This window comes from Lycium barbarum, chromosome 5, assembly GCF_019175385.1.
Source record: "Lycium barbarum isolate Lr01 chromosome 5, ASM1917538v2, whole genome shotgun sequence".
In the NCBI taxonomy this organism is placed as follows: Eukaryota; Viridiplantae; Streptophyta; class Magnoliopsida; order Solanales; family Solanaceae; genus Lycium; species Lycium barbarum.
In genome coordinates this window covers 3,023,054-3,035,407 of record NC_083341.1, presented here as the reverse complement: position 1 = coordinate 3,035,407, position 12,354 = coordinate 3,023,054, and the positions used below count along the sequence as shown (strand labels likewise).

The window sequence follows — 12,354 nt, the reverse complement described above, 5'->3', positions numbered from 1 at the left end:
ACACCGAGCTTATATGGCCGGGTAAGATACCTATCGCGCGCGCACCTCTGCAGTTGGGTACGGATAACACTGAGCCTTGGTAGGGCCAGGTATGTATAATCACCGAGCCTTGTCATGGTCGGGTATGCGAACCACCGAACCCTCATGGTCGGGTATGATATGGATACGAATACGGGTATAAACACGAATACGAATATGTATATGTATGTATATATGCATGGGTAAGCATTGGAAATGGAAGGTCCCTATGAAAGACAAGTAAGTAAATATGATGATGGCCACTAGAGGTACAAAGGGCTCTATTACCTCCCGATTTTTCTATCTTATGCTACTTCTTACGACATTTCTTATGCTCTTATTATGATGTTGATTATGCTTTACATACTCAGTACATTATTCGTACTGACGTCCTTTTGTTTGTGGACGTTGCGTCATGCCCGCAGGTGGATAGGGAGACAGGCTTGATCTATAGATTTCTTGTTCAGGGACTGCATAGAGGAGCTCCATTTCATCCGGAGCTACAGCTTTTGGGTATTATTCTTTTGTGTACATACATATAGGCATAGCGGGGTCCTATCCCGCCTATATGATGTGACATACTCTTCTTAGAGGCTCGTAGACAGTTGTGTATGGTTAGATGTCTTGCAGCCTTGTCGGCTCATATTTTGTATATCATTTTGATAGCCTCGTCGGCTTATGTATATGGATATGGGAATTGTTGTCGATGATGATATAAATGTGTTGTTGCCCAACGAGATTAATAGTGTTGATGTATAGGAATTATGAATAAGCTATGTGGTCCACCTAGATGTGAATGTAAATGTACGATAAGAGGTGCCCGGGTGGGTTAGCACCGGGTGCCCATCATGGCCCTCCGGTTGGGTCGTGACATTAGTTCCACGTTTCTTCTTATGTTATTTTGACGCCTTACATACTCAGTACATTATTTATACTGACGTCCCTTCTTGTGGACGCTGCGCTCATGCCCGCAGGTAGGCAGGGAGACGGATCAGAGCCGTAGGTGTTTTATCAGTGGATTCTCAGGAGCACTCCACTTACTTTGGAGCTACAGTCTATTTGGTATTGGTCCTTACGATCATTTGTATTCTATGTAGAGGCTCGTAGATGTGTGTGTACAGTTAGGTGTTTTATAGCTCCACCGGTTCATATTATTGTATAATATATTGGTAGCCTTGTCGGCTGGTGATGATGAGCATAATTGTTGATGATTATATAGAGATGCACTGTTATGGTGTGATAGATGTCCTTACAGGTTATGACAACCATGAGCTACCATTGGGGTCCACCCATAAATTATTATGAGATGTATGCTTAGAGGTACTCGGTATGTTAGCTCCGAGTGGCCGTCATGACCCTCTGGTTGGGTCGTGACAATAGAATTTAGGATATTTTGCACGGGAAATTTGCAAGATCGCCCTTCGCTGGGGATGGTCTTTAATTTTTACCCCTCAAAATGGTGGTTTTTAAATTTTTCCCTTCAAGCAGAATTTACATGGCACAGGCAGAATTTGTGCCTTAAGGAAGAATTTGCATAGGCAGAAATTCTGCCTATATGGACAGAATTTTGCTGGCCAGATTTGCAAAATTCTGCCTTGCGATTTTTTTTTTTTTTTACTGAGATGGGGTTCGAACCCACAACCTCGGGGTGTTAGGCGATGGGTAAAATTTAAAGACCACCAATTTGAAGGACAAAATTTAAAGACAACCCCAAATGAAGGGCAATCCGAAAAAAAAAAAAGATTTTGCACTAATAGGTCTCTCAGTGGCACCATTAAAATTTGTCCTCGTTAAAAGAAAAATAATGCAACAATAATTATTTTGCCAGAGTTTATTGCCAGAGTTTGCAATAAAATCCTGATCGATCTCCAAACTTCTAGTATTTGATATTGGACAAGACTTATCTTAACAGCAAGTTATGATAATCATCAAAATTTCTACCACAAATCCTGACGAATCAATAAGATTTCAGTTACAAGGCTTATCATATCAGCAAGTTACGGTGATCGTCAGACATTCTAACTTGTTGTGTAGAAACAACATATTTTTGCTTCAAAATTGACCCAAATTATTCCAACTCAGCATGGAATCTTCCTAAAATTGATATTCAGCCTTCTTGTCACGCCCCGAACCATGGCTTGGGCGCGACACGGCACTCGGTGCCTGACTGTCTATGATCGAGCGAACCCATGGCTGCTGAGTCTAACAGTTGTATCATGAAAGCATGCAAGTTATAAAATGAACCAAGAGAATACTCTAACTCAAATATAATAGACGATGCGAAAATAAATGTTGTGAGGCAAAACCAACATAACTGACTAAAGACGGTGTCTATGAAACCTCTATGATCAAAATACTGTAAGAATAACTAGGTCAGGACAAGACCCTGACATGCCTCAAATACTAATGAACTAACTAATACTCGAAAGCTGGAAATAGACGAGAAGCCCTGAATGAGAGGGGCTCACCAACTAGCTGATGTACTCAAGGTGCTGGAAGCTAAGCGGCTGTTGTATCCTCCTGAAAGTCAAACTCTGCACCGTGAAGTGCAAGCCCATGCATAAGGACGTTAGTACATTTGAATTGTACAAGTATGATAAGCAACTGAAGCAATGATAAGGGATATATGAACAATAAAGCATAATGAAATTGAATACTCATATCATGAATTGATCTGTATAGAAACCACCTGTGCAAATATCATGTAGCTATGGCCTCAAGACCAATAAATAATGAGATCTCAAAGATATGGACTTTGACCCAAAATACTTACATATGCATATGAATCATAACTATGGCCTTGGGCCCAATCAAACATGAAGCAACATGTGTAAAACTGACTACTGGCTCTTTATCATGACTGATGACTTAAACTGTATTCTGAGACTCGTAGATTGAATTACAAGTCTTTTAGATTAAGCTAGAGTCCATAGCATGCATAACAAGTATGAACATAATCAGAAAACTGAGCTCTAACCCTAGGTTATGAAAATCAAGAACTTGGGCAAAATCATGAACTTGCTAGATTTCTGGGAATTATGATTATTGAGGTATGAGGATGATTAAACAATGTTCCTCATGTAGATAGTACGCTTAACATACCTGGAATTGCTCCCAAACTTGTATAATAATTTGGTCTTGGAAAAGAGTTCCAAGGTTTTGTTCTTTATGCTCTTTAATTGGGTTTTCTTGAAAACCCTATGTTAAGAACATGATTTCATGATTAGATTAAGAGCATATATGATAGAATTGATTTGGAAGAGCTTGGAATGACTTAGCTTGCTGTTTTGGTTTGTTCGGAGAAGAACACTTCGTTTCTAGGGCTTGGAATTATGAAAAACGAAATAAAATAATTGAAGGCTGGTATTTATAGGCTCTGGTGCAGGTTGGGAAATACGAACCAAAATGCGGTCCGTACATTGATTTACGGCCCGTAAACCTGGATCGTAATTCAACATATTTCAAACAGAATCACTGCTTTATGTTTCCTTCTTAAATACGATCACACTTTACGGGCCATATTTCAAAATACGGTCCGTATTTAACAATATAAAATTCCACAAGCCAAATTCCAGAATGCACAGTGATTTTGGGTGTCACTTTACGACTTGAAATACTGGCCGTATACTGATTTACGGTCCGTATTCTGGGGCGTAAATCCCCATCTGACAGCTGAAGAGAAATTTCCAATTCTCACATTCTTTATCTGATTTTCTAAGTCTGGAATCATGGTCAAAATTAAGTTAAAGGTCTGAGGTGTTACACTTCTAATGTCAGTCAAAATAATTTTCAATGGTTAGATTTAACTCAAACCTTCAAAAATCAATAAACGTTTTGTTTCATTCTACGAATAAGCTCAGCAAAGCCCCATAATGCTGTTATTCAATTTTTTCAACCAAAACTATCTCAAATATAATTATAAATAAGCAATGAGTCTTCAATTTGTTACTGCCAATCGGTGAAAATGGAGAATAAAAATGAGGAAGAGGAGTAGGAATTCTTGCCAAACGTATATATTTGCACAACAATTTTTAATGGGATTAAAACTTAACCATCAGCCTTTAAAAAAGCCACCTCATGTAAGTTTACATTTTTTTGCGCGGATTGCCCTTCTTTTGGGTGGTCTTTAAATTTTGCCCCTCATATTTGTGATCTTTAAATTATGCCCCTCATATTGCAGGTCTTTAATTTTTGCCCTTCGCATTGCAACCTTGAGCGTTCACGCAGAAATCATGAGGTTCTGGGTTCGAATCCCCGCTCAAGCATAAATTAAAAAAACAATTGTAAGGCAAGGTTTGGGTTGCGTGTATGCCGGACCCGGCATACACTTGTTAAGGAATTACCAAAGTTATGTCGGACCCGGCATACTCATACCTTATGGGCAGAGTTGGCATAATTATGCCGGGTCCGGCATAACTTTGGTAATTTCTTAACAAGTTTATGTCGGTGGGGGCATACGTATGGACAAACTTTTAATTGGCAAACTTTTAGTTAAGCCTTAACTAAAAGTCTTTTCCTAGTTGTGCCTTATGGGACAGACTTTTAGTTAAGACACAACTAAAAGTATGCTCCATAAGGCATAACTAAAAATATGCCCCATAAGGCGGAACTTTTCCTCAAGGCGTAATAAAAAATTTGCCTTATAAGACAAAGTTTATGTCTTAAGGAAAAGTTATGCCTTATGGGCATACTTTTAGTTATGTCTTAACTAAAAGTCCGCCCCATAAGGCATGACTAGGAAAAAACTTTTAGTTAAGGATTAACTAAAAGTTTGCCCATAAGTATGCCCGGCATACTTATCTCAAGTCTGCCCATAAGGCATAAGTATGCTGGGTTCGGTATAACTTTGATAAATCCTTAACAAGTGTATGCCGGTGGGGGCATAGCGAAATTTAAACTCTGCCTTGCGATTTTTTTTTTTAAATTTTGACTAAGTGGGGTTCGAACCTGGAACCCATGGGTTTTAGCCGAAGGGCAAAATTTAAAGATTTCAAATATGAGGGGCAAAATTTAAAGACCACCCCAAAAGAGTAAGTTTATGTAAAAGTTTCAGGTTTTGTAGAACTCAATAGCTAAGTAAAATTACAAGGGTTATTTGCAGGATTGCCCTTCTCTGGGGTGGTCTTTAATTTTTACCCCTCAAAATGGTGGTCTTTAGAAATTCTGCCTGTGCAGCCCAAATTCTGCCTTGAGATTTTTTTTATTTTTATTTACTGAGCTGAGGTTCGAACTTACAATTTCGGGGTGTTAGACGAAGGGTAAATCTTAAAGACCACCAATTTGACGGGCAAAAATTAAAGACCATCCCAAATGAAGGCCAATCCGCGAAAAAAAAAGCAATTACAACAATCGGTTTACAAATTCATTCTTGTCAACTAAAAGTATAGCTAATCAAGATGGCGTGTATTATAACTTCAAATCAGTGAATGCAGTTATGTTCCAACTTTTAAAAAATCTGGTTTTGTTGTTATCTAATCTGATCAAGTTTAGAGCTATTCGATAGCTCAATATACTTTGTGGAATTAACGTCAGAAAGATTAGCATCCATGTGTAATTTAAAGAAGGGAGAACTAAAATGAAGAAGAATATAGATCTACCAAATTCTGCAATTTCAAAAACTAAAAAGATATATCTAGAATTTGTATGGTCAACAACCTTCACCAACCCTGGGTGGGTAAACAAAAGACATTTTAATGTTAAAAAAAAAAAAAAAAAAAAAAAGGACATTATTTCGGAAAAGGCTTACCCACATACAGTATTTACACCAAACTACCGAAATTTATCACAACATTATGATAAAGTGATAAACTAATGCAAAAATACATACTACGAATTAACCATGATTAAGTTAACAGTGTATAAAAAGGATGCGTGTCTTACATTCACTTATTTGGTGTAAACACATTCCAATATCCGACTACAATGAATCAACTAGTTTTTAGGCAACAAAAGCATGCACTACAAAATCGTTAGCCACAAGACTCCACCTAGCTTCTTGGCGAACAATATTATGTTCACTGAGATGGTACAATGACTACTGATGAACAGGCAAAAAAGGTGTGGTCTCATATTGAAATTCATCAGCTTTCTAGACTTTGTTTCTCTCGGCTTCATCCGTATTATACTCATCGTCATCGTCGTCGTCATCTTCTTCTTCTTCATCCTCGTACAAGTTGCTCCTGAACTTGCTTAGTTCAGCCTTGGTATCATCTTCACCCAAGAAGTCCATTCCAAATTTGATGTCTCGATGCTTAACCAAAAGCCAACGGAGCAAGCGGTCTTCTTTGTTCAGGTAATGCAGCTCATTGCTTAAGGTCGGTGGTGTCATCATTGTCATTTGCATCAGCTGACCCTAAAAAACATGCAATATCCCCTTAAATGTAGTAATAATGATGAAACTGAGGACAGGAGCATCCAAGTGTGAAGTTTGAAACAGAAATTTTAACTCCAATGCGAGAATACAGAAGAATCCTAGAGCTCTCAGATGAGCATTGTCATGTGAGCATCACAGAAAAGGATTTACAAAGGCATGGTCATCGCAACAGTCCCTAAAACAAATTGGAGCTTGTTTTGCCATGCACCAAAATAATGGAACACAGCAGTGAGAAAAAATGATGACGGGGCTAAAAAACTCTCTCACAGCTGTTAAAGGGAAAATATCTTTTAAATGGCAGATATAAAAGTGAAAAATTGAATGGCTAAAGGTCAGATCTCAAGGCATATGAAATGCTTTACAAGTATTTTAAGGATTTACCTTAAGGAAATGCTTGAGATTCAATGGGACTCCTAGAGACTAGACTTTTTTGGTAGTTTCTTTGAATTGATTATATCTTAATGTTAAATCTTTTTTACAAGTACCTTAAACTTAAAGTCTTGATCTGAAACTGGTTTCATCTAGCATGATTGCCTATTTGAATGTGTTAATCTGCATATAAGTGCACACAGTCTTGACATGCAGCCATTTGAAATTTTGGGCAGGGCAGGGGGTAGTGGAACAAAGAGCCAGTTAATTTTTCTACTGCTATATGGGGGATTAACAGCAGAGATATAGCAGTTTATTGATAAAATATAGCCAAAATGGCAAAAGTTAATACATGAAAAAGGACAAGGCAAGCACCGCAGCAGTGATTCATAGTACTAGTTAATTTTTTGGTAGAGTTTGTTTGGGAATTTCTCTGGCATACTTTTGTCTTTTTTGGGGGCTTCCACGGTTAAATCAGTGTTATCAAAAGCGCAAATAAAGCGTGTGTTTTAATGAAAAAAGAATCAATTGGAGAAAAAATACAAATACATATGTTTAGTCCAAGACTAATAATAATAAGCTCGAATAACAAATATATGGACAAAGAAACTGAAAAAAACAATTTACGATAAAGTGAAATATCAATTGTTTAGTGTCACATCTTCAGGAGACGCTTATTGGCAAAGAAAAGTATGTCTTAGAACCTTGAAGACATCACTGAAGGGCGCATTAAGCAAGGCGAAGCGCTCAACATGTTTTGCGCCTCATTTAGGGCTTAAGCGCGCCTTTGACAACACTGGGTTAACTATAGGGACTTTCTGATAAATCAATTACCTTTTTTTTTTTTTTTTGGGGGGGGGGGGGGGGTTTGGGGGGTAGACAAAACATTACTGGAAGGATAGATAGAGATGCACACCTGATAGTACCTTCCATCTAGTTTCCTAATGCCATAACCCAGTTGAACAGTTCCAAATGACTTCATATCTGTAAGGACGCCATTTTTTCTATGGACATGCTTCCCAACCTTTGCAACAAGGTCCATCAGAGCTTCCTTCTTTACATGGGGTTTCAGCAACAGCATACAGTCATATAGCGGCATCTTTTGTCTTCTCTTGATTCAACCAACTTCAGAATCACAAACTGAATTGCGTCAATCTTGGAAAATGCAAAACTAAGACAAGATGCATATTGCAGATGATCAAAGCCAACTCAACCAAGAAATTCACCCATTTAAGGAAAACATACTTCAAAACTCTGTACCACGTTGTGACAGTTTCTTAGTAGCACAACCGAAGTTGGAAACAGTTTTTACATAGTAATATTCTATTGATGTTTCGGGGATCCCCATGGTATACAAGTCCATAACTTTAAATATTTGAAGGAGAAGAAAAAAGAATTTTGAGAAGAAAGGATGTTCTGTTCTTCTGAAAACGCAAAAGAAAATAAAGGAAGCTTTGTTCTTCTGATAAGCAACACATGGAAAACAAAAGGCATAATTACAAAGAACAAAAGTGTAAAGAGAGCATTGTAGCATTGACAGGAATGGACATTCCTTCTAAATCAAAAAATGCCTTCTTCCGATGCTGCTAATTTTCACTAGGGGAGGGAGGGCATGAAGAATAGGATTTTAACATACGTTTAAAGAAAACCATGTAAAGCTTGCTACTCTTTTCAAATGTAAGTAAGCTATCAGGGTATTAACGAAAGAAACAATAAATTAAACTGAGTATTGTTTACCCAAAGGTTTTGGTAGTTGACAGAAACAACACTAGGAGTCGATGCATCGAGGCATGATTCAATTGCTTTTTCTTAGGGAGTTATTCGCCACGCGCCACAAAGTTTACTGAAGGATTAATAGCTAGAATCTCCCAGGATACAGTAAAAACTTATGAATTCTGTTGTCAGCAACACCAAAGACTTATTAGCTTTGGGAATTCACTTTATACCCAACTCCACAACTTCACACCGTCATGAATTGTGGATTGGACTTACTGTTTGCTATTTATAGATCAAAAATGACATTTTTATGAACAATCATTTTAACTAATAAATCGTTTCATAAAAAGTAACGTCCTTTCAAAAGACACTTTTTTTGGACATATCATTTCAAAAATATGGTCATATAGGTGTCATCAACCAAACATCACCAAACCAAACAGACGTGAAATTTTGTTATTAACTACAAAATACAACAAGACAAATAGTAACAAAGACCAGAAAAAGGAGCATTTTCATACTGGTACCTTAAACATACGAAATTTTAGCTGTCAGCAACTTCAAATCATCGCTAACTAAACTATTTAAGCTTTAATTTTACCAATTTAGCAACTTAGAACTTGCATTTGCGTACAAGTCCTTGCCTGTCTGTGCATTGACGCTACACCAGTATATTAAATGATAGAGCAGAGAGAAAGGACAATAACTGTGCATTGATCTTACTATTTACATTATGTAGATTGTAGAGAACAATGAAAACACAACTACTACAACAACCCAGTGTGATCCCACAAGGGGGGTTTGGAGAGGGTAGGGGTGGGCATGGTACAGTGTTTGAAACTTCGGTATGGTAATTTCGATTTTCGATTTCTAAAAATACTATACCATTACCGTACCAAATTAATTCGGTATGGTTCGGTATTTTAAAGTTCAGTTTCGTTATTTTACGGTACAGTAAATCGGTACCATAATTTGTCCGACTTCGACTTACATATACTCATATCGTGGAGAATTATGACTTCCGCTACTTAAGAAACGTCTCAATTATTATGTACTAAACACGTTACACACGTAAAAATATTCAAAAGAAAGTACAAACAATCCCCTTCGTAAATTAATTACACAAAAAAGACATTTTAAATCAAGATAGATTAGTCAAAATTCCAACGTTTAAACAATTAGTTTTCTAATAATACTAGTTTATATATTTGTTAGTATTATAATACTAAGATATATGAATTGTATATGTAATTATATACTTCGATATGGTATTCGGTATTTTGATATTTTCTTCATGAATACTGAATACCGTACCGAATACCAAACTTTTTAAAAATGCATACTAAATACCATAATACCGAAACTGCGGTATACTTTTTTTTTGGTTTCGATATGGTAATCGATATCTACCATACCATGCCCACTCCTAGGGGAGGGTAGGATGTATGCAGACCTTACCTCAACCTTTTTGAGAATAGAAAGGTTGTTTCTGATAGATTCTCGTCTCAAAAGAAATGTAACCGAAGCCGAACAATGAAAACATGCGATTTATAATATAAACAGTCATCAATTAACATCCTTTCAAAAGACACCTTTTTTGGACATATCATTTCAAATTATGATCACAAAGGTGTCATCAATGATCAACCAATCATCACCAAACCAAACCGACGTGGAATTTGTCATTAACTACCAAATACAACAACACAAATAACAAAAATCAGAAAAAAAAATAGCGTTTTCATTATTTTTAGCTGTCAGTAACTTCATATCATTGCTAATTAAACTATTTCAGCTTTTATTTTTATCAATTTTTGCAACTTGAAAACTTAGCACTTGCATATGCGTACAAGTGTTTGCCTTTATGTGCATTGCTGCTACACCAGTAAATTAAGAGATTGAGCGCGTACCTTACACCGATATCGGCGCGTTAGCGAAGTCGCCGGAGATGAGATCGGCGCGTGAGCGAAATCGCCGGAGATAACTCAAAGTGTCAGTTGAGTGAGTTCAGTTCCTGCTATGCTAGGGTTTTACTTCTCGTTCGACAAGTTTTATTGACCCTCAAACTTTTCCAAGTTGTATATTTGATACATCTATTTCTCAATTTTTATCCACGACACCAATGCATGCAGATTAGTTCCTTTTTTTTTTTCACAAATAAAACAAACAAATATATACTCCTTCCGTCTCAAATTATTTGTGTTTTTTTGTTTTATGTGCCCCGTATAAAATATTAATATAGAGAAGTATTTAACTAACTTTACCTTTATTTATATTTAAATCATAATATCTCTCCATTAAATATTTATTCTATTTATATGTCATCTTTATTAATGATAAAATTTTAATAAGGGCAAAATGGAAAAAAATAATTTATTATGTTTTGAACTCCTTAAATAACAAATAATTTGAGATAAATGTCTTTAATAACCACGACAAGTAATTTGAGACAGAGGGATATTGGATAATGCCAATTAAAAGTATTTGTCCAAATGCATACAATATGTGTTAAAATGATTATACAAAATATGATTTTTATATGTTAGCTTGATAAGTGAATCAAGTTCGAACACAACTTTAAATTTGTTTGCTTACACCTATAACTTTAATTTCATTTCCAAACAAAATTTTAACTTTAGATATTTATTTTAGTTTCAATCAAATCATATCTAAACATGATTGTAAGCATAAATTGCTTGATTACAATTTATAACTGTCATCTCTGAACAGTCATTTATACGTCGCATTTCACAATTTATAAGTCATGTTTATTAGTTGTGAATTGTGATTAATAAGTCATATTTGTCATATAATTTGTATTTTATCATTTGAGATTCATAACTCACATTTCTTATATTTTCTGTTTTTCAATCGGTATAACTGTCATGTGTCGAATGCATTTATAAGGGCACAAGTTTACCCGCATCTATGATTAGTTCAAAAATTAAGGAAAATTAATGTTGTACAATTTTTTTGAATTTAGTATTGCTTTAGTTCTATTGTTTATTTTTTGCTTGAAAGTTAATTCTGCATTCAATTTGAAGTTAATGTCATTTAAATTTGAGTTCTTGTTTAGAAATAATGTATATATTTCACTCACACTTGAATGCAATTATCAAACTAAACTAGTAATGTTTATATTTTTCTCAATCAACTAATTTATATAGTGTTTGGTAAAATAAAATAAAAAATTTAAGCACTTGTTTTATTAAAATCAAAATAGCAACACTAAGTAAAAAAAATCATAAGATAAAATTCCTGACTCATGACTTTTTGCTAAGCAAAGGCCCATCCAAACAGGCTCTTACTATTGCCATTTAACTCCGATTGGGCAATTTGCAGATTGCCCTTCGCTGGGGTGGTCTTTAATTTTTGTCCCTTAAATTGGTGATTTTTAATTTTTATCCTTGCTAAAAATTTCTTAATTTTGAGTTCAAATTTCCGCTTAGTCAAAAATTCTAAAAAAAATCGCAAGACAGAATTTGAATTTGCAAGAGAGAGTTTCAACCCAAAATTTCGCCTTACGAATCCAAATCTCTGCCTTGCAATTTTTTTTTTTTTTTTACTGAACTGGGATTCAAATCCAGAACCTCGTGATATTGGGCGAAAGTTAAAAATTAAAGGCCACCAATTTAAGGGACAAAAATTAAATAACACCCCAAAAGAAGGGTAATCCGAGCAAAAAAATGACTCCGATTTATGTCTACCATAGCGTGGGATATTACATTTATTGGAAACGGATTTGGGTGTTGGTTTAGATCGAGTCTTTAAATGGATCAAAAATTTACGTGGATTAATTAAAAATGGCGACTTCTTTAACGAAATTCCATGTTATATTTCTGGTTTCTGTTAACTGGGGTTATTTCTTTAACTTAAAA

The 12,354-nt window shown here is 35.7% G+C and overlaps 1 protein-coding gene across 1 annotated transcript; it reads right to left on the bottom strand.

The window, feature by feature from the left end:
- Window positions 1-5,827: 5,827 nt before the first annotated feature.
- On the bottom strand, window positions 5,828-10,551 carry LOC132640144 (uncharacterized). The gene is made up of 3 exons (XM_060356605.1): window positions 10,387-10,551; window positions 7,677-7,885; window positions 5,828-6,370 (listed from the first exon to the last, which is right to left on the bottom strand). Exons 2-3 carry the CDS (start codon window positions 7,857-7,859, stop codon window positions 6,107-6,109), a joined length of 447 nt encoding a protein of 148 aa, XP_060212588.1. The 5' UTR covers window positions 7,860-7,885; window positions 10,387-10,551; the 3' UTR covers window positions 5,828-6,106.
- Window positions 10,552-12,354: the final 1,803 nt, after the last annotated feature.

Bases quoted from the DNA above. Each gene is read 5' to 3' on its own strand.
- LOC132640144 (XM_060356605.1), bottom strand. From the start codon at position 7,859: ATGCCGCTATATGACTGTATGCTGTTGCTGAAACCCCATGTAAAGAAG. The intron at 6,371-7,676 runs GTGTGCATCTCT...CATGTTTTTTAG, and splicing joins TAGATGGAAGGTACTATCAG to GGTCAGCTGATGCAAATGAC.